Source organism: Bicyclus anynana, chromosome 4 (genome assembly GCF_947172395.1).
Source record: "Bicyclus anynana chromosome 4, ilBicAnyn1.1, whole genome shotgun sequence".
In the NCBI taxonomy this organism is placed as follows: Eukaryota; Metazoa; Arthropoda; class Insecta; order Lepidoptera; family Nymphalidae; genus Bicyclus; species Bicyclus anynana.
This window is the reverse complement of record NC_069086.1, coordinates 10,233,209-10,259,770: the sequence shown is the minus strand read 5'-3', so window position 1 is coordinate 10,259,770 and position 26,562 is coordinate 10,233,209. Positions and strand designations below refer to the sequence as shown.

Below are 26,562 nucleotides of genomic sequence, written 5' to 3'. Positions count from 1 at the left end.
CGTTATTAATTTCGTTCAAGTGTTACCAAAAAGGGTTATATTTATTTCTGCTCACCGTCCCGTTTGAGATCAAATACGTGTATTTCATATATATTTATTTATTGGCCAATGCTCGCGACTTTGTACCTATATGCTAGTTGCTCCATGACCTCTATCTTCCAGTGGAAGTCCCGTTAAAATCGGTTCAGCCGTTCCAGAGATTCGTCTGGACAAACAGAAAGACAAACAGACAGACATAAATTTCAAAAAAGTTTGATTATGTTTTAATATCATGTAAATAGTTATAAGCACTTGAAAAGGACACTGCTAGTTTGAAATCACAGACAGACACTTCAATTCTGTTTATTTGTATTGATCGGACATGGAGAATTAGGTAACTTACGTTACATACAATATTGACCATTATGAACAATATTACCTATGGAGTAAACTACAGTCATCCGTTGGAACTGAGACAGTCACACACGCTTTTTTTTAACTCCCGACGCAAAAAGGGGAGTGTTATACGTTTGCCGTGTCAGTCTGTCTGTCAGTCTATCTGTGGCACCATAGATCCCGAACGGATGAAGCGATTTCAATTTAGTTTGTTTGATATGAGCCGTTTCTGGAGTGTGAAAGTGAGGAAGAATAACCGAATTTCTACAAATATACTCGACTCAAATGAAAGCGCACTGAAAGAGAATAGTCATGACTTGATGGAGAATGTAATTCATAATTTCATGACGTTCGAAATTTTTCAAAATTTTCAATTTTATGTTATTAAGTATAGCGAAAAAATGTTGTAGCTTCATAAAATAAAAGTAATTGGTCGGACTGGTTGCTCTTCTCGCGTTGACTCAGCTAGAAAGCGTCGCGACGTCGCCACAGTGAAATGCAAGCAGAGATGAACTCAGTCTGATACTCGCAGACCAATAAATCAGTCGGTTTGTAAATTATATATAGTATCGTAGCCCGTAGGTGATAGATAGAGTGACAGACAAATTGTTTCCATATAAATACCGTGAGTATATCAAATATTAGGATCAAATCAAATATTTGTCTTCATTGTGAAACGTTTTGTGTAGCCCCTCTTATATTTACTCGTAATAAGCAATACAGATAAAGGCTTGATCTCATTAGAATGAAGAATGGTCTATAAAAACAAATTTAATTACTTAATGTTCTCTATACAAAAAGTTTTAACAGTTTTTTGTTTATTGTTTCAGATACAAGATGTTGAAATTAGGCGTTATATTATTTCTTGGTATATCTACAACGGTGAACAGCCAATGTTTCTACAAAGACGATGCATCAAAGAAACTCAACCCGGAAGCGCGCACAAATTTGTACCGAAACCAATTGGAGTTCACATTGGACCTGTTCAACACAATAAACCACGCAGTTCCCGATGACAATATATTCTTCTCCCCGTTCTCTGTATATCACGCGTTGCTTCTAGCGTATTTCGCTGCCGGTGGGGAGACAGAGAGCGCTTTGAAGAAATCATTACGTATTTCCGATATACAGGTAATATTATATTTGTATTTTATTATTGAAGAGACTGATTTCTGTGTTTTACACGTGTTAAAATAGCGGACATTTCAGAGAGTTTACATTTATTTTTTTTTCTTAGAAAAGAATATTTGCTATCTCTTTTTTTAAATAATATGACCAATATTCCCATTCCCCTCCAACTAGTCGGGAAATACTGTATTAGGAGCGGGTACCACAATAGACCAACGGGGCGGGGATCGAACCACCACCCCTAGGTGCTGAGTCCGACCGCTCTTACCATTGAGTTATTGAGGCTATACATATATCTTTGTATCCTGTGCTTTGTGTTCATAAACTTGAGATCAATTCTCTCAATCAATGTTATTCCGATATATTTTTTTGTTTTATCTGCGACTTTTAAGATCAATCATTATATGTATAGGTTGTAGGTATAGGTTAGATCCAACCCTATAAGTTAAAATAACATCTATGTATTTTTTTTTGAGGGAACCTACTTACAACAAATGGCTAGACAGTAATTACAAAACATATTTAATTATTTATATATTAACTTACAAATAAAATGATCGAAACCAGCCCCTGTAGCCAAGTGGCAAGTCGATTTTCTTTCAACGATCGCAAACGCATCGAAAACTAGAAAAAATGTATGGGAATGACAGATCTTGATCGTGCTCTATCGATAGCAAATGTCATTCCTATACATTTTTCTAGTTTTCGAAGAGTTTGCGATAGTAGAAAGAGAATTGACGTACCGCTTGACTATTATAATTTTAATTTTTTTTAAAAAAACAGCCATAAAGGGGCTGTTTTTTTTTTTTTAAATTAAAATATCTTGTATCGCCGGTAAACATACTTGATAGGCTCAAAAAGTTCTCACACAAGCATACCAATTTACATAGTAACCTTACACCAACGTTAACCCACACAATGGTCTCCGCTTGCAGGACAAGGTGAACTTGCTGATGGCATACAAAGTGGACAAGCGGGCGCGCGCCGTCAACAACAACAGCGACAGCTACGAGTTCACCAACGCCAACAAGATGTTCGTGGACACTGATCTGCATGTACGCGACTGTCTGCGGAACATGATGGCCGGGGAGTTGGAAGCACTGGTAATAACTGGATTACATTTTTTTTCTTTTATATTTTTTTTACCCGACTGCAAGAAGGGTTATGTTTTTCGCGCGTAGATATGTTGTGTGCGTATTATTGAGTGTATTATTCTATTACCTCATATCTTCCAAACCACTGAACGCATTTTCGTAGTTGAGATAACTTCAGATTCGTCTTCATTGACCTAAGTGTTCTTCAAGGTGACGTTAAAAAGAACCAATACGCCAACTGTGAGATGCTATAGACTCGAGGTGAAAAAAAAATCTTTTTCTAATATTACAATATGGGTATCAAATAAAAGGGCTCATCATCATTTTCAAATGGTATGATGGTCATGATGGGCATATAAAAAAACTACAATTAAAAAAACGTTATTTATTAAGAAATAATACAATCGAAACATACACTAGAAAAATTGACTGAAACCTTATTCATCAAAATCTGATAAATCATTTAGGAACTAACGAGGAATATATTATAAACAAATACAAACACACATATCTTCATGCCCGTATATGTATAGACTGGTAAAATAAAATAATAAAATAACACTTTCTTTTGTTTTCGTTGTAATTCAGTAAAAAAAATTATTAAATCAAATCGAATTCGTTTATTTCAAAAGTTGGTTTACGTTTTTAGCATACTAATTCTTTGAAATGTAGCTTGTCTGTTTGTATTGACTCTAATACCGGTTTGAAAGGAAAAATTTCCTGATATGAGTCTGCAAAAAATAGTTGCTTCTTTACAAAATCAACCGTGGAACTATTGGGGATGTTAAAAACAAAGATTCCGATTTAAAAATAAATTCAAAATTCCTCTCATTCGCGTGTTGTTGTATCGCCCAACATTCTTGCATTTTCTTCGCTTGCAAGTAATAACTTTGCAACATATCTTAAGAAATACTATTTTCATTTTCAGAATTTCCACCAAAACCCACAAGTAGCACGCCAGCAGATCAACAACTGGGTAGCTCAAATAACAAAGAATAATATTCAGGACCTGATACCAGTAGACGGCATCACTGATACCACGAAACTAGTACTAGCGAACGCAGCTTACTTTAAGGGTGTATGGGCTTCTAAATTCCCTGTAGAGAGGACCAAGAAACAGGTGTTCTTTGTGTCTGAAACTCGGCAAACCTTGGTTCCTTTTATGAGACAAAAAGGCACATTCCATTATAGTAAGTAGATTACATTTTTATATTCCCTACTAGTTGGAGAGGATTGGGAATATTGGTCATATTTAAAAGATATGACAAATATTCTTTTAAAATATATATATATATATATATATATATATATATATATATATATATATATATATATACTGTATTAGAAGTGGGTACGACAATAGACCAACGGGGCATGGGTCGAATCACCACACCTCGGTGATTAGCCGCTCCTACCGTTAAGCTATTGAGGCTCATTATCTCTATTTTAATAAGTATTAAGTAATTTTAGAAGTAGCTGCTTCTAAAAGTAATTTGCCTCGCTTCAATATCTCTCAAGATTTTTTTTCGAGTACCTATATTCAGACGCGGGACAAAGCCAAAGCTTTTTATTAAAAAAAATCAGACTCAAAAAAACAAAAAAGTTAAATAGGTTTTCACTTTCGTTGGCAACAAAATAGACCTTTGCGTGCTAATTTCGTTCAGAAAAAATAACTTTTACGAGCTAGTGAGATGAAAATTTCATATTCAAGCTGTTTTTGAAGTAGTATATACTACCTCCCTGCCAAATTTCATCATTGTACGTTAAGATAAATTAAACATCGGTGCATGTTTCTCTTTTTTAATATCTTTATTTTTATTGTGTGCAGTGGTGAGTGATGAGCTGGGAGCCCAGATCCTCGAGCTGCCGTACAAGGGCAACGACATCAGCATGTATATCTTACTGCCACCATACTCGATGAAAGAAGGTATGACGTCACGATTATTTTCACTAACATATTATTATGCTAAATTTTCCATTTTTGTAAAATCTAAATTTTAAGAAGCAGGGTATTACTGAACATATTCCATAAAAGTTTTCAGTTATAGATCACTTACTTCATTACATAAATAAAAACGAGTATAATCTACGAGTATGTATGTTGTAATGTGTGTAATTTGATCCGTATTAGCTAACATTTATGTCTTCATTTACAGATATTTTATATATCTACATAATTATAGAAAATACTTATACTATTTCGATTGGAATAAAGAGAGCATAATTTCTATTTTTGAAGTGATAACTTCCAATGTGAGGGTAAACCGCTTCGTAACGTAACGCGTTGCTGCACCACTCTATCTGGCTTCCCTTTCTCTATCTGGCTTTTCTTTCTAGACGCACACGTTTTTTTTCTAATAGATCGACTATATTTATTTCTATTAATATCTATATCTATTAATATAGACTATATCTATATCTATTAATATCTAAAAAGAATCGGTTCTTCTGGCAGAACAGCAAAACATCGATCAAGTAATCGAATATTCTGTGTATATGTTTTGTGGATAGTCTAAGCGATGTGTTTGTTAGTCTGTGTAAAAATTACACCTGTTTATATTGCAAATCAAATTTATAGGGGTGTAAGAATAATGTATGTATAATATAATATAATATAATATAATGTAATATAATATAATATAATATAATATAATATAATATAATATAATATAATATAATATAATATAATATAATATAATATAATATGCCCCCAAAATCCTACCTTACGTCCGCGTCGAACATCTGACCACGTGGGGGTGGAACGTGTATTATTTAAACTTACACGGCTAACAAGGTAGGTGACCCATCATGATGGAGAAAAATAAAAGAAAACGTATAGGGCCGCTTCCCGGGGGCGATCGCCGGGGCACGTCTGGAGCTGACGCTGGACGTTCCAGCATGCAATCCGTCAGTGACTCCTTACTGAGCAGGCGGGTGGGAGTCGGGGAACCCGAAGATAGTACAGCCGACCAACGGGGTGGGGAGGGGGCGGGTGATGCTTTGCAGAACAGGGCTTCGCCCACAGGTTCTGTCGGCTCAACCGCATCGACCACAGATAAGATAAGTGACGATAAAAGAAGAAAGTGGTCAACAGAAGAAATGTTAGAACTAATGTTTTGCTACTTCAAGGCAAGATCAGAAGGTCCTGGTTACATAGGTAGGCTACAGCAACTTTTTATAGAAAGGAATTCCAATAATCCAAAAATACACAAATTTAACGGAAACACTTTATCAAACCAAGCTCGTAGAATTTTAAAACAAAATGTCATAGCACAAGAATTACTGGACCGGGTACAGAGGCAAGCGGAGGGCCTGGTACCTAGTGAAAACACTGAACCGATTGCGAACCAGGACCACATTGAAACACAAACATGCAGTACACAAATAAATATACAAAATAGTCAACGCATACAACATACACCCGAACAAGTAGAAGAAGTTAACCAAATGACACGCAACATACAGGTAAATGAAGATCAGGACCCGCTCATTTTACAGTTTCTTCAAGTACTATCTGAAGTAAAAGAAACACCGATTGATAGACGTCTACTTTTGCCTAAGGCTAAAATAAATAAACAATTCATAAAAAATTTAAATAGCTTAAATACTTACCTACCCAACGTATTAATTACAAACAGTACACTGCGAGAAGTAAATAATATAATATACGCTGCTGCTAAAACGCTAATATTAAACAATAAACAAACACCTTACACATCTAAAACTAATATAAAACCTAAATATGATCCACCTTGGAAAAAAAGAATTCAAAACAATGTAGAAAAACTTAGACGAGAATTAGGACAATTAATAGAAATAGAACGGGGGGTCAGCACACGAAAAATGATAAAAACTAAAGAAAAACTATATGCTAAATATCAAATTCGAAATGAAAATGATCACAGTAACACTGCAGAAATAATAAAACAAAAAATTAAAGCTCTCGCAGGTAGAATTAAAAGATATGTAGATATAAATACAAGAATAGAACAAAATAAACTATTTAAAGTAAATGAACACCGGTTGTACAATAGTTTAGGTAATAATAATTTAAATACAGATATTAAGGTGCCCGATAAACAAACAATTGAAGAATATTGGAAGTCTATTTTATCAAATCCTGTAAATTATAATAATGAAGCCAAATGGATTAAAGAAATCGAAATTTCATCGAATGAGGTAAAAACAAGTGAAGTAAATTATATTACAGAGGAACAAATTAGAATAGCTATTAAAAAACTGCTGAATTGGAAATCACCTGGCATTGACAAAATACAAAATTACTATTTAAAATATTTTACTAGTACTCACAAATATTTGGCTTCATTATTCACTAGTATAGTTTCAGGCGCGGAAGAATTAGAGGAATGGTTTACCACAGGTCAGGTTATACTTATACCCAAAAACGAAAACACAGATGATCCTAAAAATTGGAGGCCAATAGCGTGCTTGCCAACTATGTATAAATTACTAACATCCGTTTTAGCTAATATAATGTACACCCATTGTCAAGAAAATAACATAATGGCAGTGGAACAAAGAGGTTGCCGACGTGGAGCTAGGGGCTGTAAGGATCACCTGATGGTTAATAAATGCATACTAGAAGATGCACATGAATCCAAAAAAAATCTAAGCATGGCGTGGATAGACTATCAGAAAGCTTTTGATAGTGTATCTCACGAATGGCTCCTTAAAATTCTAGATATCTACCAATGTCCCCCTATGATTAAGAAATTTTTAATGTTAACTATGCCAATTTGGAGGGTTATTATGACAGCGCGTGGCTCACAGGAATCAATTACTACTGAACCGATTTATATTAGACGTGGAATATTCCAAGGAGATTCTCTTTCACCACTATTGTTTTGTTTAGCCATCAATCCTCTCTCATTCATACTAAATAAGTATGAATTGAAAGGGTACAAACTTAAAGATAGTTTCTGGATAAATCACCTATTATATATGGATGATTTAAAAGTATATGCGAACAATAAGAGTAATTTAAAAGTACTATTAGATAGTGTCGAAATTTTCACAAATGATATAGGAATGCGATTTGGGTTAGACAAATGTAATACAATACATCTTTCATCAGGACACAGAAATAACACAACAGGAGAGGGACATATATTATTGAGTGGGGATACTGTTCAACAACTTGCTATAGGAGAACAATATAAGTACTTAGGAATACATGAATCTGGAAAAATAAATCACAGTGAAATTAGAGATAAGATATCCAAAGAATATTTCAAAAGAGTCAAAAAGCTTACAAACACTCATTTAAATTCTAGATTTTTAATAAAAGGTATTAATACTTATGCGATACCAGTCTTGCTGTATTCATTTGGTATCATTAAATATAAAATCAGCGACCTAAAAAAATTAGATGTTAAAACTAGGAAACTGCTAGCAATGAATAAAGCTCACCAGCAAAAAGCTGAAGTTGAAAGGCTCTACTTACCTGTTGACGAAGGTGGGAGAGGTCTTATTAATATAGAGTACATGTATAAATCACAAATAGTCAATTTTAAACAATATCTTAACAATAAAAGCGATTACCTAATAGAAGCAATAGTAAAACACGATAAAAATAGGGATAAATATTCAATAATAAAAGAAGCAGCAGAAATAGAATCAGAATTACGGTTAACACATAATGACACATACACTAAAAAAGAAATTAAAACTGCAGTAACAAAAAAACAAAATGAACAGTGGCGCAGTAAGCAATTGCATGGGCAATTCCCTAAAAAAGTTTTGGACCAGGCAAATATTGATCGTCAACTCTCGTTTAGGTGGTGTAAAAAACAACAAATATCCCCTAAAGTAGAATCATCAATATTTGCCATACAAGATCAAGCAATATTGACCAGACAGCATCAGCGAGATATACTCAAACAACCAGTAGACGGCAAGTGCCGATTGTGTTCAAATAAAGATGAAACCACCCAACACATAATTTCCGGATGTGAAAAACTGGCAGGGACCTATTATGTTAAGCGGCATAATAACCTTGTTCAGTACGTTTACTGGTGTTTAGCTAAAAAACACAAAATTGAGGTTTCTGACCTCTGGTGGAAAGAAACCTTAATTCAACCACAAGTTAAAGAAATAGAATCCGCGAAAATCCTATGGGAAATGCCCGTTCAAACTGATAACACCGTTACGCACAATAGGCCTGATTTAATTTATATTGACAAAACTAACAATACAACTTTTCTAATTGATATTACAGTACCATCTGATTACAACATAGGGGCAAAAGAAATAGAAAAACTCAGTAAATATCATTTGTTAAAAACAGAAGTAAGTAGATTATGGGACACTAAAACGGTTGTTATCCCTATAGTAATAGGTGCAACAGGTGTTGTGGCTAAAAGCTTGGAAAGATACATAGATAAACTAGACGCCAATATTGATATAACTATTCTACAAAAACAAGCAGCAATTCACACCTCGACCATAATAAGCAAAGTTTTAGGAGACACAGTATTTGTACACAACACACAAGTTACAGACCAAAACACACATGAATCACAAAACAGCACTATTACATTAAATTTAACGAATCAAACATTAACCACAACAAATAGTCAAACACAAAACACAACGCAAACTCAGCAAAGAAGGAGAGGAAGGGGAAGGAATAGAGGAAGAAGGAAAAATAACTGAAGGGGAATAAATGTTCTTTTTCCTGCGAGCCGCAGGACGGAATGTTTATTAAAACCGACTTTTGTGTCGTGAAAGAGAGAACTCTCAATAATATAATATAATATAATATAATATAATATAATACAAGAATAGAACAAAATAAACTATTTAAAGTAAATGAACACCGGTTGTACAATAGTTTAGGTAATAATAATTTAAATACAGATATCAAGGTGCCCGATAAGCAAACAATTGAAGAATATTGGAAGTCTATTTTATCAAATCCTGTTAATTATAATAATGAAGCCAAATGGATTAAAGAAATCGAAATTTCATCAAATGTGGTAAAAACAAGTGAAGTAAATTATATTACAGAGGAACAAATTAGAATAGCTATTAAAAAACTGCTGAACTGGAAATCACCTGGCATTGACAAAATACAAAATTACTATTTAAAATATTTTACTAGTACTCACAAATATTTGGCTTCATTATTCACTAGTATAGTTTCAGGCGCGGAAGAATTAGAGGAATGGTTTACCACAGGTCAGGTCATTCTTATACCCAAAAACGAAAACACAGATGATCCTAAAAATTGGAGGCCAATAGCGTGCTTGCCAACTATGTATAAATTACTAACATCCGTTTTAGCTAATATAATGTACACCCATTGTCAAGAAAATAACATAATGGCAGTGGTACAAAGAGGTTGCCGACGTGGAGCTAGGGGCTGTAAGGATCACCTGATGGTTAATAAATGCATACTAGAAGATGCACATGAATCCAAAAAAAATCTAAGCATGGCGTGGATAGACTATCAGAAAGCTTTTGATAGTGTATCTCACGAATGGCTCCTTAAAATTCTAGATATCTACCAATGTCCCCCTATGATTAAGAAATTTTTAATGTTAACTATGCCAATTTGGAGGGTTATTATGACAGCGCGTGGCTCACAGAAATCAATTACTACTGAACCGATTTATATTAGACGTGGAATATTCCAAGGAGATTCTCTTTCACCACTATTGTTTTGTTTAGCCATTAATCCTCTCTCATTCATACTAAATAAGTATGAAGTGAAAGGGTACAAACTTAAAGATAGTTTCTGGATAAATCACCTATTATATATGGATGATTTAAAAGTATATGCGAACAATAAGAGTAATTTAAAAGTACTATTAGATAGTGTCGAAATTTTCACAAATGATATAGGAATGCGATTTGGGTTAGACAAATGTAATACAATACATCTTTCATCAGGACACAGAAATAACACAACAGGAGAGGGACATATATTATTGAGTGGGGATACTGTTCAACAACTTGCTATAGGAGAACAATATAAGTACTTAGGAATACATGAATCTGGAAAAATAAATCACAGTGAAATTAGAGATAAGATATCCAAAGAATATTTCAAAAGAGTCAAAAAGCTTACAAACACTCATTTAAATTCTAGATTTTTAATAAAAGGTATTAATACTTATGCGATACCAGTCTTGCTGTATTCATTTGGTATCATTAAATATAAAATCAGCGACCTAAAAAAATTAGATGTTAAAACTAGGAAACTGCTAGCAATGAATAAAGCTCACCAGCAAAAAGCTGAAGTTGAAAGACTCTACTTACCTGTTGACGAAGGTGGGAGAGGTCTTATTAATATAGAGTACATGTATAAATCACAAATAGTCAATTTTAAACAATATCTTAACAATAAAAGCGATTACCTAATAGAAGCAATAGTAAAACACGATAAAAATAGGGATAAATATTCAATAATAAAAGAAGCAGCAGAAATAGAATCAGAATTACGGTTAACACATAATGACACATACACTAAAAAAGAAATTAAAACTGCAGTAACAAAAAAACAAAATGAACAGTGGCGCAGTAAGCAATTGCATGGGCAATTCCCTAAAAAAGTTTTGGACCAGGCAAATATTGATCGTCAACTCTCGTTTAGGTGGTGTAAAAAACAACAAATATCCCCTAAAGTAGAATCATCAATATTTGCCATACAAGATCAAGCAATATTGACCAGACAGCATCAGCGAGATATACTCAAACAACCAGTAGACGGCAAGTGCCGATTGTGTTCAAATAAAGATGAAACCACCCAACACATAATTTCCGGATGTGAAAAACTGGCAGGGACCTATTATGTTAAGCGGCATAATAACCTTGTTCAATACGTTTACTGGTGTTTAGCTAAAAAACACAAAATTGAGGTTTCTGACCTCTGGTGGAAAGAAACCTTAATTCAACCACAAGTTAAAGAAATAGAATCCGCGAAAATCCTATGGGAAATGCCCGTTCAAACTGATAACACCGTTACGCACAATAGGCCTGATTTAATTTATATTGACAAAACTAACAATACAACTTTTCTAATTGATATTACAGTACCATCTGATTACAACATAGGGGCAAAAGAAATAGAAAAACTCAGTAAATATCATTTGTTAAAAACAGAAGTAAGTAGATTATGGGACACTAAAACGGTTGTTATCCCTATAGTAATAGGTGCAACAGGTGTTGTGGCTAAAAGCTTGGAAAGATATATAGATAAACTAGACGCCAACATTGATATAACTATTTTGCAAAAACAAGCAGCAATTCACACTTCGACCATAATAAGCAAAGTTTTAGGAGACACAGTATTTGTACACAACACACAAGTTACAAACCAAAACACACATGAATCACAAAACAGCACTATTACATTAAATTTAACGAATCAAACATTAACCACAACAAATAGTCAAACACAAAACACAACGCAAACTCAGCAAAGAAGGAGAGGAAGGGGAAGGAATAGAGGAAGAAGGAAAAATAACTGAAGGGGAATAAATGTTCTTTTTCCTGCGAGCCGCAGGACGGAATGTTTATTAAAACCGACTTTTGGGTCGTGAAAGAGAAAACTCTATAAGAATAATATAATATAATATAATATAATATAATATAATATAATATAATATAATATAATATAATATAATATAATATAATATAATATAATATAATATAATATAATATAATATAATATAATATAATATAATATAATATAATATAAAGATGAAACCACCCAACACATAATTTCCGGATGTGAAAAACTGGCAGGGACCTATTATGTTAAGCGGCATAATAACCTTGTTCAGTACGTTTACTGGTGTTTAGCTAAAAAACACAAAATTGAGGTTTCTGACCTCTGGTGGAAAGAAACCTTAATTCAACCACAAGTTAAAGAAATAGAATCCGCGAAAATCCTATGGGAAATGCCCGTTCAAACTGATAACACCGTTACGCACAATAGGCCTGATTTAATTTATATTGACAAAACTAACAATACAACTTTTCTAATTGATATTACAGTACCATCTGATTACAACATAGGGGCAAAAGAAATAGAAAAACTCAGTAAATATCATTTGTTAAAAACAGAAGTAAGTAGATTATGGGACACTAAAACGGTTGTTATCCCTATAGTAATAGGTGCAACAGGTGTTGTGGCTAAAAGCTTGGAAAGATACATAGATAAACTAGACGCCAATATTGATATAACTATTTTACAAAAACAAGCAGCAATTCACACCTCGACCATAATAAGCAAAGTTTTAGGAGACACAGTATTTGTACACAACACACAAGTTACAGACCAAAACACACATGAATCACAAAACAGCACTATTACATTAAATTTAACGAATCAAACATTAACCACAACAAATAGTCAAACACAAAACACAACGCAAACTCAGCAAAGAAGGAGAGGAAGGGGAAGGAATAGAGGAAGAAGGAAAAATAACTGAAGGGGAATAAATGTTCTTTTTCCTGCGAGCCGCAGGACGGAATGTTTATTAAAACCGACTTTTGGGTCGTGAAAGAGAGAACTCTCTACATAATATAATATAATATAATATAATATAATATAATATAATATAATATAATATGCCCCCAAAATCCTACCTTACGTCCGCGCCGAACATCTGGCCACGTGGGGGTGGAACGTGTATTATTTAAACTTACACGGCTAACAAGGTAGGTGACCCATCATGATGGAGAAAAATAAAAGAAAACGTATAGGGCCGCTTCCCGGGGGCGATCGCCGGGGCACGTCTGGAGCTGACGCTGGACGTTCCAGCATGCAATCCGTCAGTGACTCCTTACTGAGCAGGCGGGTGGGAGTCGGGGAACCCGAAGATAGTACAGCCGACCAACGGGGTGGGGAGGGGGCGGGTGATGCTTTGCAGAACAGGGCTTCGCCCACAGGTTCTGTCGGCTCAACCGCATCGACCACAGATAAGATAAGTGACGATAAAAGAAGAAAGTGGTCAACAGAAGAAATGTTAGAACTAATGTTTTGCTACTTCAAGGCAAGATCAGAAGGTCCTGGTTACATAGGTAGGCTACAGCAACTTTTTATAGAAAGGAATTCCAATAATCCAAAAATACACAAATTTAACGGAAACACTTTATCAAACCAAGCTCGTAGAATTTTAAAACAAAATGTCATAGCACAGGAATTACTGGACCGGGTACAGAGGCAAGCGGAGGGCCTGGTACCTAGTGAAAACACTGAACCGATTGCGAACCAGGACCACATTGAAACACAAACATGCAGTACACAAATAAATATACAAAACAGTCAACGCATACAACATACACCCGAACAAGTAGAAGAAGTTAACCAAATGACACACAACATACAGGTAAATGAAGATCAGGACCCGCTCATTTTACAGTTTCTTCAAGTACTATCTGAAGTAAAAGAAACACCGATTGATAGACGTCTACTTTTGCCTAAGGCTAAAATAAATAAACAATTCATAAAAAACTTAAATAGCTTAAATACTTACCTACCCAACGTATTAATTACAAACAGTACACTGCGAGAAGTAAATAATATAATATACGCTGCTGCTAAAACGCTAATATTAAACAATAAACAAACACCTTACACACCTAAAACTAATATAAAACCTAAAAATGATCCACCTTGGAAAAAAAGAATTCAAAACAATGTAGAAAAACTTAGACGAGAATTAGGACAATTAATAGAAATAGAACGGGGGGTCAGCACACGAAAAATGATAAAAACTAAAGAAAAACTATATGCTAAATATCAAATTCGGAATGAAAATGATCACAGTAACACTGCAGAAATAATAAAACAAAAAATTAAAGCTCTCGCAGGTAGAATTAAAAGATATGTAGATATAAATACAAGAATAGAACAAAATAAACTATTTAAAGTAAATGAACACCGGTTGTACAATAGTTTAGGTAATAATAATTTAAATACAGATATTAAGGTGCCCGATAAACAAACAATTGAAGAATATTGGAAGTCTATTTTATCAAATCCTGTAAATTATAATAATGAAGCCAAATGGATTAAAGAAATCGAAATTTCATCAAATGAGGTAAAAACAAGTGAAGTAAATTATATTACAGAGGAACAAATTAGAATAGCTATTAAAAAACTGCTGAACTGGAAATCACCTGGCATTGACAAAATACAAAATTACTATTTAAAATATTTTACTAGTACTCACAAATATTTGGCTTCATTATTCACTAGTATAGTTTCAGGCGCGGAAGAATTAGAGGAATGGTTTACCACAGGTCAGGTTATACTTATACCCAAAAACGAAAACACAGATGATCCTAAAAATTGGAGGCCAATAGCGTGCTTGCCAACTATGTATAAATTACTAACATCCGTTTTAGCTAATATAATGTACACCCATTGTCAAGAAAATAACATAATGGCAGTGGAACAAAGAGGTTGCCGACGTGGAGCTAGGGGCTGTAAGGATCACCTGATGGTTAATAAATGCATACTAGAAGATGCACATGAATCCAAAAAAAATCTAAGCATGGCGTGGATAGACTATCAGAAAGCTTTTGATAGTGTATCTCACGAATGGCTCCTTAAAATTCTAGATATCTACCAATGTCCCCCTATGATTAAGAAATTTTTAATGTTAACTATGCCACTTTGGAGGGTTATTATGACAGCGCGTGGCTCACAGGAATCAATTACTACTGAACCGATTTATATTAGACGTGGAATATTCCAAGGAGATTCTCTTTCACCACTATTGTTTTGTTTAGCCATCAATCCTCTCTCATTCATACTAAATAAGTATGAAGTGAAAGGGTACAAACTTAAAGATAGTTTCTGGATAAATCACCTATTATATATGGATGATTTAAAAGTATATGCGAACAATAAGAGTAATTTAAAAGTACTATTAGATAGTGTCGAAATTTTCACAAATGATATAGGAATGCGATTTGGGTTAGACAAATGTAATACAATACATCTTTCATCAGGACACAGAAATAACACAACAGGAGAGGGACATATATTATTGAGTGGGGATACTGTTCAACAACTTGCTATAGGAGAACAATATAAGTACTTAGGAATACATGAATCTGGAAAAATAAATCATAGTGAAATTAGAGATAAGATATCCAAAGAATATTTCAAAAGAGTCAAAAAGCTTACAAACACTCATTTAAATTCTAGATTTTTAATAAAAGGTATTAATACTTATGCGATACCAGTCTTGCTGTATTCATTTGGTATCATTAAATATAAAATCAGCGACCTAAAAAAATTAGATGTTAAAACTAGGAAACTGCTAGCAATGAATAAAGCTCACCAGCAAAAAGCTGAAGTTGAAAGGCTCTACTTACCTGTTGACGAAGGTGGGAGAGGTCTTATTAATATAGAGTACATGTATAAAACACAAATAGTCAATTTTAAACAATATCTTAACAATAAAAGCGATTACCTAATAGAAGCAATAGTAAAACACGATAAAAATAGGGATAAATATTCAATAATAAAAGAAGCAGCAGAAATAGAATCAGAATTACGGTTAACACATAATGACACATACACTAAAAAAGAAATGAAAACTGCAGTAACAAAAAAACAAAATGAACAGTGGCGCAGTAAGCAATTGCATGGGCAATTCCCTAAAAAAGTTTTGGACCAGGCAAATATTGATCGTCAACTCTCGTTTAGGTGGTGTAAAAAACAACAAATATCCCCTAAAGTAGAATCATCAATATTTGCCATACAAGATCAAGCAATATTGACCAGACAGCATCAGCGAGATATACTCAAACAACCAGTAGACGGCAAGTGCCGATTGTGTTCAAATAAAGATGAAACCACCCAACACATAATTTCCGGATGTGAAAAACTGGCAGGGACCTATTATGTTAAGCGGCATAATAACCTTGTTCAGTACGTTTACTGGTGTTTAGCTAAAAAACACAAAATTGAGGTTTCTGACCTCTGGTGGAAAGAAACCTTAATTCAACCACAAGTTAAAGAAATAGAATCCGCGAAAATCCTATGGGAAATGCCCGTTCAAACTGATAACACCGTTACGCACAATAGGCCTGATTTAATTTATATTGACAAAACTAACAATACAACTTTTCTAATTGATATTACAGTACCATCTGATTACAACATAGGGGCAAAAGAAATAGAAAAACTCAGTAAATATCATTTGTTAAAAACAGAAGTAAGTAGATTATGGGACACTAAAACGGTTGTTATCCCTATAGTAATAGGTGCAACAGGTGTTGTGGCTAAAAGCTTGGAAAGATACATAGATAAACTAGACGCCAATATTGATATAACTATTTTACAAAAACAAGCAGCAATTCACACCTCGACCATAATAAGCAAAGTTTTAGGAGACACAGTATTTGTACACAACACACAAGTTACAGACCAAAACACACATGAATCACAAAACAGCACTATTACATTAAATTTAACGAATCAAACATTAACCACAACAAATAGTCAAACACAAAACACAACGCAAACTCAGCAAAGAAGGAGAGGAAGGGGAAGGAATAGAGGAAGAAGGAAAAATAACTGAAGGGGAATAAATGTTCTTTTTCCTGCGAGCCGCAGGACGGAATGTTTATTAAAACCGACTTTTGGGTCGTGAAAGAGAGAACTCTCTACATAATATAATATAATATGCCCCCAAAATCCTACCTTACGTCCGCGTCGAACATCTGACCACGTGGGGGTGGAACGTGTATTATTTAAACTTACACGGCTAACAAGGTAGGTGACCCATCATGATGGAGAAAAATAAAAGAAAACGTATAGGGCCGCTTCCCGGGGGCGATCGCCGGGGCACGTCTGGAGCTGACGCTGGACGTTCCAGCATGCAATCCGTCAGTGACTCCTTACTGAGCAGGCGGGTGGGAGTCGGGGAACCCGAAGATAGTACAGCCGACCAACGGGGTGGGGAGGGGGCGGGTGATGCTTTGCAGAACAGGGCTTCGCCCACAGGTTCTGTCGGCTCAACCGCATCGACCACAGATAAGATAAGTGACGATAAAAGAAGAAAGTGGTCAACAGAAGAAATGTTAGAACTAATGTTTTGCTACTTCAAGGCAAGATCAGAAGGTCCTGGTTACATAGGTAGGCTACAGCAACTTTTTATAGAAAGGAATTCCAATAATCCAAAAATACACAAATTTAACGGAAACACTTTATCAAACCAAGCTCGTAGAATTTTAAAACAAAATGTCATAGCACAAGAATTACTGGACCGGGTACAGAGGCAAGCGGAGGGTAGCTGGTACCTAGTGAAAACACTGAACCGATTGCGAACCAGGACCACATTGAAACACAAACATGCAGTACACAAATAAATATACAAAATAGTCAACGCATACAACATACACCCGAACAAGTAGAAGAAGTTAACCAAATGACACCCAACATAAAGGTAAATGAAGATCAGGACCCGCTCATTTTACAGTTTCTTCAAGTACTATCTGAAGTAAAAGAAACACCGATTGATAGACGTCTACTTTTGCCTAAGGCTAAAATAAATAAACAATTCATAAAAAATTTAAATAGCTTAAATACTTACCTACCCAACGTATTAATTACAAACAGTACACTGCGAGAAGTAAATAATATAATATACGCTGCTGCTAAAACGCTAATATTAAACAATAAACAAACACCTTACACATCTAAAACTAATATAAAACCTAAAAATGATCCACCTTGGAAAAAAAGAATTCAAAACAATGTAGAAAAACTTAGACGAGAATTAGGACAATTAATAGAAATAGAACGGGGGGTCAGCACACGAAAAATGATAAAAACTAAAGAAAAACTATATGCTAAATATCAAATTCGAAGTGAAAATGATCACAGTAACACTGCAGAAATAATAAAACAAAAAATTAAAGCTCTCGCAGGTAGAATTAAAAGATATGTAGATATAAATACAAGAATAGAACAAAATAAACTATTTAAAGTAAATGAACACCGGTTGTACAATAGTTTAGGTAATAATAATTTAAATACAGGTATTAAGGTGCCCGATAAACAAACAATTGAAGAATATTGGAAGTCTATTTTATCAAATCCTGTAAATTATAATAATGAAGCCAAATGGATTAAAGAAATCGAAATTTCATCGAATGAGGTAAAAACAAGTGAAGTAAATTATATTACAGAGGAACAAATTAGAATAGCTATTAAAAAACTGCTGAACTGGAAATCACCTGGCATTGACAAAATACAAAATTACTATTTAAAATATTTTACTAGTACTCACAAATATTTGGCTTCATTATTCACTAGTATAGTTTCAGGCGCGGAAGAATTAGAGGAATGGTTTACCACAGGTCAGGTTATACTTATACCCAAAAACGAAAACACAGATGATCCTAAAAATTGGAGGCCAATAGCGTGCTTGCCAACTATGTATAAATTACTAACATCCGTTTTAGCTAATATAATGTACACCCATTGTCAAGAAAATAACATAATGGCAGTGGAACAAAGAGGTTGCCGACGTGGAGCTAGGGGCTGTAAGGATCACCTGATGGTTAATAAATGCATACTAGAAGATGCACATGAATCCAAAAAAAATCTAAGCATGGCGTGGATAGACTATCAGAAAGCTTTTGATAGTGTATCTCACGAATGGCTCCTTAAAATTCTAGATATCTACCAATGTCCCCCTATGATTAAGAAATTTTTAATGTTAACTATGCCAATTTGGAGGGTTATTATGACAGCGCGTGGCTCACAGGAATCAATTACTACTGAACCGATTTATATTAGACGTGGAATATTCCAAGGAGATTCTCTTTCACCACTATTGTTTTGTTTAGCCATCAATCCTCTCTCATTCATACTAAATAAGTATGAATTGAAAGGGTACAAACTTAAAGATAGTTTCTGGATAAATCACCTATTATATATGGATGATTTAAAAGTATATGCGAACAATAAGAGTAATTTAAAAGTACTATTAGATAGTGTCGAAATTTTCACAAATGATATAGGAATGCGATTTGGGTTAGACAAATGTAATACAATACATCTTTCATCAGGACACAGAAATAACACAACAGGAGAGGGACATATATTATTGAGTGGGGATACTGTTCAACAACTTGCTATAGGAGAACAATATAAGTACTTAGGAATACATGAATCTGGAAAAATAAATCACAGTGAAATTAGAGATAAGATATCCAAAGAATATTTCAAAAGAGTCAAAAAGCTTACAAACACTCATTTAAATTCTAGATTTTTAATAAAAGGTATTAATACTTATGCGATACCAGTCTTGCTGTATTCATTTGGTATCATTAAATATAAAATCAGCGACCTAAAAAAATTAGATGTTAAAACTAGGAAACTGCTAGCAATGAATAAAGCTCACCAGCAAAAAGCTGAAGTTGAAAGGCTCTACTTACCTGTTGACGAAGGTGGGAGAGGTCTTATTAATATAGAGTACATGTATAAATCACAAATAGTCAATTTTAAACAATATCTTAACAATAAAAGCGATTACCTAATAGAAGCAATAGTAAAACACGATAAAAATAGGGATAAATATTCAATAATAAAAGAAGCAGCAGAAATAGAATCAGAATTACGGTTAACACATAATGACACATACACTAAAAAAGAAATTAAAACTGCAGTAACAAAAAAACAAAATGAACAGTGGCGCAGTAAGCAATTGCATGGGCAATTCCCTAAAAAAGTTTTGGACCAGGCAAATATTGATCGTCAACTCTCGTTTAGGTGGTGTAAAAAACAACAAATATCCCCTAAAGTAGAATCATCAATATTTGCCATACAAGATCAAGCAATATTGACCAGACAGCATCAGCGAGATATACTCAAACAACCAGTAGACGGCAAGTGCCGATTGTGTTCAAATAAAGATGAAACCACCCAACACATAATTTCCGGATGTGAAAAACTGGCAGGGACCTATTATGTTAAGCGGCATAATAACCTTGTTCAGTACGTTTACTGGTGTTTAGCTAAAAAACACAAAATTGAGGTTTCTGACCTCTGGTGGAAAGAAACCTTAATTCAACCACAAGTTAAAGAAATAGAATCCGCGAAAATCCTATGGGAAATGCCCGTTCAAACTGATAACACCGTTACGCACAATAGGCCTGATTTAATTTATATTGACAAAACTAACAATACAACTTTTCTAATTGATATTACAGTACCATCTGATTACAACATAGGGGCAAAAGAAATAGAAAAACTCAGTAAATATCATTTGTTAAAAACAGAAGTAAGTAGATTATGGGACACTAAAACGGTTGTTATCCCTATAGTAATAGGTGCAACAGGTGTTGTGGCTAAAAGCTTGGAAAGATACATAGATAAACTAGACGCCAATATTGATATAACTATTTTACAAAAACAAGCAGCAATTCACACCTCGACCATAATAAGCAAAGTTTTAGGAGACACAGTATTTGTACACAACACACAAGTTACAGACCAAAACACACATGAATCACAAAACAGCACTATTACATTAAATTTAACGAATCAAACATTAACCACAACAAATAGTCAAACACAAAACACAACGCAAACTCAGCAAAGAAGGAGAGGAAGGGGAAGGAATAGAGGAAGAAGGAAAAATAACTGAAGGGGAATAAATGTTCTTTTTCCTGCGAGCCGCAGGACGGAATGTTTATTAAAACCGACTTTTGGGTCGTGAAAGAGAGAACTCTCTACATAATGTAATAGTAATGGTAGTGTGACTAGTACCAGTCAGTCTCCCCAACTGCCAATCTCACCTGCTCGTGGTGCACTCTGCAAATGGACTGACGAGGCTCTGGCGACCGACTAATGGCGGTTAACCATTCGAAACTGGCTGGATTTTGTAAATGGCACAGGCCGGTGTCAGGCAGCAGCGACACTGGCGCGAAAAATCCAGCCCTGCGAATGACCAATCCGCATGTCCAGCGTGGTCATTATGGGCAATTCCTTAGTATGAACTACAACAAAAACCGTTTTGTTTGGAAGTCCATGCAAGAGGCCTATGCCTAGCAGTGGACGTCCATAGGCTGTCAATGATGATGAAGTAACTAATTCCTCTATGGATATTATAATCTCATAATACGCTTTAAATTTATTTACAGGCGTGTCAAATATCATCAAGAACCTAACTCCGGAACGCCTGGCCGCTGTCGTTGAAGAAGGCTACATGGGGCGCGAAGTGGTTGTTGAAATCCCTAAATTCACCATAGAGAGAAGTCTGCCACTTAGACCGGTAAGCTGATTTTCTACATTCCGATACAATAACGATCATTTTGAAATCTTTTTAAACTCAGTTATTCTATTCTAATATTATAAACAGGTTTGTGAGGTTTTAGGGGTAATTTCTTGATCTTGAAATGAAACACATTAAAATGTCGTGTATTTATTATTTTAATTTTTTAATAAATAAGATTATATTTGAGACAGGATACAATAAGAAAATTAACAAACAAATCGCGCCGTGGTAAGAAAACTGGCTGCATAATGCGTTGTACCGCATTGGGCCAAGCTAAAAAAACGCTAGCCTCTCTGTACAACGTGCTTAATAAGATCTCTTTTATAAAAAATATTTCTTATTCTTAGTACTCTGGATTCATAGCTTTAAAGCTTTTTTTTTGTTTTTGTAAAGAAACGCACTTTTCCTCAAGGTTTTATTAATACAAGATAGTAGAAAGTAGAGTATACAGCTGTGGATAACTTGGATTTAAAACTTACTTCAATTAATTAGATGACTTAAGTTTTAATTACCACTATGTTTTTTATAATTTGGGAGGCGTTGTGGGTTTAAGCTCCATGCCCCCCTCCCATTAGAAGGGAGGGCTGGCTCTGTAGTAGCCTCAAGCCTATAGAATAGGTTGTCAATGATGATTTTTGTTTTCTTGAAACAGTTTATATTAAATTATCATATGCAGGTCGAGCGTCAGGAATAATAGAAATATAAATAAACTTTCTTTTGTAGATTTTGGAGACTATGGGCGCGGGCAACCTGTTCGACGCCACGTCAAATTTCAGCACCTTGTCGGAAGACAGCGGCATCCTCTTCGATGATGCTGTTCATAAAGCTAAAATTCAGATCGACGAAGAAGGTAATATAATCCGTTGCTATATATTAACTGCCGAATTTTTGCCGAATTTAACTCCCTCTGTTTAAAGATTTAACTACAAATGTATAGTTTGGAGATTTTATTCTTGTGGTCTATAACGATGTAACTACTTAAATTTAGGTTTTGATTCCCTTGAGAGTGTCGAAATATGCGTGGCCGTGTTTTTTACGTAAACTAAAACTAAAAAACTAAACTAAAATAAGTTTCATTTCACAATTTCGTGAGTCTGTAGACCTAAGTATATGGCTTAAATTTTAACGTTAACGTAATAAATAAAATAATAACATTTATATTACCCACATTAAACACTTTTATAAGTTTTTACTAGCTAACTCTACCACTTAAATATTTCATCATCATCATCGTCATATCAGCCGATGGGCGTCCACTGCAGGACATAGACCTTTTGTAGGGACTTCCAAACATCACGATACTGAGCCACCTGCATCCAGCGAATCCCTGCGACTCGCTTGATGTCGTCAGTCCACCTGGTGGGGGGTCGACCAACACTGCGCTTACTAGTGCGGGGTCGCCATTCCAGCACCTTGGGACCCCAACGTCCATCGGCTCTTCGAACTATGTGCCCCGCCCATTGCCACTTGTGTCGGTCTTAAATATTTAATGTTTTCCAAAAATTACCCAACCGCCTACGTCAACAACTCCAGGCTGCTAGTAAGATTTTTTTTGTAAGAAAAATTACTATATACTATATACCCAATAACTTATTTTTTTTGTTGTCCCGGGTTTCGAACGCTGGACGTCATTAAAATAATTACCAGCTATTCAACCTACACTTATAGCCTTTATCACTCTCCTATACTAACTATTAGAAAGAGCGTATCACTTTCTATAGGAAAAAAAGTAATCTGATAGTAATAATCATACTGATGATGTTTTTCCAGGTACGGTAGCAGCAGCCGCCACAGCGATCTTTGGGTTCCGCTCCTCGCGTCCCGCTGAGCCGAGTGTCTTCATCGCCAACTTCCCGTTCGTCTACGTCATATACGAGCGGCCCACCAACTCTGTTCTCTTCATGGGCGTATACAGGGACCCCAAGAAGTAAAAAAAAATAATCATAGGATGTTAAGGAAAATGTTACGTATCCGGGCACAGATATATTGGCCATCAAAACAAAAAAAATGTCAAAAAGGCTAAAAAAATAGAATGAACAATTCCTGTAGTTTTACCAAAAAGGCGATATTTCTTTTTTATTGCATAAAACTTTTATTAAAGTATGTACTAAACTAATTATCCGTATTCCTAGAATGTATTTTATTTCGGGACTTAAATTATCTTTGTATTTTTGTCGTTTAAGTGATTTTACATTTAACAAAATTAACAAAAGTACCTTTAATTCGTGAAAATGCGTAAAAGAAAGACAGGAAGCTTTGTGTGGAAAATTCTTTTGACCTTGCGTCCAAACTGACGTAGTCACGATGACTAACAGTTTTGCTTCCTATTTCGTTTTGTCTTTTTGCAGTTTAATAGTCGTACAAAATCTGTTGCCTTGTCAAGAATTGGGTTCTGTTCCGCATACTTACGTATGTTTTAGTCTTTACAATACGTTAATTATTTATTTTTTTAATTTATTTATAATGTAAACTGGTACATAACTACATTTTTTATACCATTTAGGAAGTTTTTATTTGGCAAAACATAAAATATCACACTATACGTTGATTTTAAATTTAAATGTATAAAATTAATATCGGAACAGAGATCAAGTTAAGTGTTAAGATTAATCTAGATGTCGATGTTTATAATTTTAATTTATTTATTTTCTTCACTTGATGTAATTAGATCTTTAAGCGTTTATGTTAATGTATAATTTCTAAACCATTGCAGTTTTGTACTAAGTGATAAATACATTTTTTAAACATATTGATTTCTTTCATTTATATTTTCCGAACATCAATGAATTAACAGGTTACAGGCTACCTATAGCAAGCGAATATTTTTTTCAAGCTATTGCATTGCTTTTATCGCGGACTTTGAGCGCGGCGACCGAATCAATAAATTTCGTTACGAAAATAAACCTAACAAGCCGCACACTTCGACGTTATCATGTCGACTCAACTCGACAAGTGGTGTGAAACAGGGACAAAACTTATTAAACCAGAGTTCGATTCCAGCTTCAACGTAAAGACATTTTTTATTTTTTTTATTTATTACTTTTGTAGTTATATTTAAGTTACTTTATTTTTGTATTATAGTATTATCACGTAGGGATTCTCCCTCTATCTCAAAGTTCCCCTCCCTCTATCTCAATCTCCCTCTATCTCGAACAGGCTCCTTCTATCTCAAATTTACTGAGACGGCAAAGGCATAAGTATTATATTACAGCCCTACTTGTTGTGCACTGTTACCAACAAACTAATTAAAAATGAGGGTATAAATAAGTAGTCATTTCACACCTAATAATAATTATAATTACTGTCCATAAATTAATGAAAATAAATTCGATTAATAAGCTTAGAACAAATAGATATAGGTAGTTAATAGTTCTCGGTTATGTGTATTTTAAGAAATTGAATGTCTCAAACGGTGAAGGAAAAACATCGTGAACAACAAACCTGCATATCTGTGAATTTTCTTAATTCGCTCGGTGTGTGAAGTTTATCAATCCGCACTTGGCTAGCGTGGAGGACTAAAGCCTAACCCCTCTAATTCTGAGAGGAGACTCATGGTCAACATTTAGACGAAATGGGTTCTTTATAATGATGGTGATGAGTAAATTAGGAAATTATATGCATTTTCTACCTTCATTTCTAATTTGTTTGTTGATAAGCAGTGCACATCGAGTTGGGCTGTAGTAGGTATAGTATAACTAATTGACTATAATATTAGGACGAACTAAATAGAAGATACAAAACTAGGTAATATTTGAGTAATCGGCTGTTGATCAAGGCAGTGGTTTGTACGCAACAATGACTTATACAGAGACGTAGATCTTCCTACAGTAGCTCAATACATGAAGCAGCTATTATTATTATTTTGAGAGAGCCGACGCTCACCCAATCACAGACATAGATAATTAAGAAAATTTTCAGGTTTCCTCACGATGTTTTTCCTTCACCGTTTGAGACATGATATTAAATTTCTTAAAATTCACATAACTGAAAAATTAGAGGCTTTCACAGCTCTAATTGTAAAAATCTAAAATGTAATTACCTCTCTTGAAACCTCTTGAAATTTCTCTGGATAGTACGACCATAGCTAGTAAATCCTGAAAACTGATGATAGATAGGTAATGGATTTCTACTTTAGATCTGCTATAAGAAGGTGCATAAAAAATAAAGTATTGAAAGCGGCACAATACCGTCGAGCGCAGAACGCTCTACGAGAGATCGTATCGTGTATACAGTTACATCTAATTAGTACATTTTAGGGGCCATCGATGGAAAATTTGCTCATGGATCTTGATAAGAAAATTTCCACTCAATATTACAAAATTGTCATTAAATTCCTATAACGTCCATTAGCAGCATAACCATAAGTGAAACGTGGACTTAGTAAAGCATATGTGATAACTATTTATCACGGCTCAAAAAAACGTGTTCCCTGACCTTACTAATAACTTTTGATTACACACTGGAACCTCTGGCGATAAATAGACGAACGATCCGTATTTAGAAAGTTCGCGTGCTTCATAATAATCACAGTTGTCTGTTTAACTTTTTAACAAGCTTTAAGTTTGGTTTCCTTTACAAAGTTGTGCGTGGCTCGATTCATTTGACGGTGGACCAACGGTTGCAATTTGCATTTACTGTCTTTGCGGAGATAAATGAATGCTACTTTCCGTTTCCGTCGGCTTTCTTGA

General features: G+C 34.5%; 1 protein-coding gene across 1 annotated transcript in view; it reads left to right on the top strand.

The window, feature by feature from the left end:
* LOC112043313 (serine protease inhibitor 88Ea) overlaps positions 1 to 24,623 on the top strand; it is a 34,628-nt gene extending 10,005 nt beyond the window's left edge. Inside the window, exons 2-8 of the mRNA XM_024078655.2 lie at positions 1,206 to 1,506; positions 2,439 to 2,606; positions 3,526 to 3,787; positions 4,426 to 4,524; positions 21,741 to 21,871; positions 22,598 to 22,724; positions 23,645 to 24,623. Coding sequence (XP_023934423.2) covers positions 1,213 to 1,506; positions 2,439 to 2,606; positions 3,526 to 3,787; positions 4,426 to 4,524; positions 21,741 to 21,871; positions 22,598 to 22,724; positions 23,645 to 23,805 — 1,242 coding nt within the window. The 5' untranslated portion in view covers positions 1,206 to 1,212 and the 3' untranslated portion in view covers positions 23,806 to 24,623. The remainder of the gene's footprint in view (positions 1 to 1,205; positions 1,507 to 2,438; positions 2,607 to 3,525; positions 3,788 to 4,425; positions 4,525 to 21,740; positions 21,872 to 22,597; positions 22,725 to 23,644) is intronic.
* Positions 24,624 to 26,562: the final 1,939 nt, after the last annotated feature.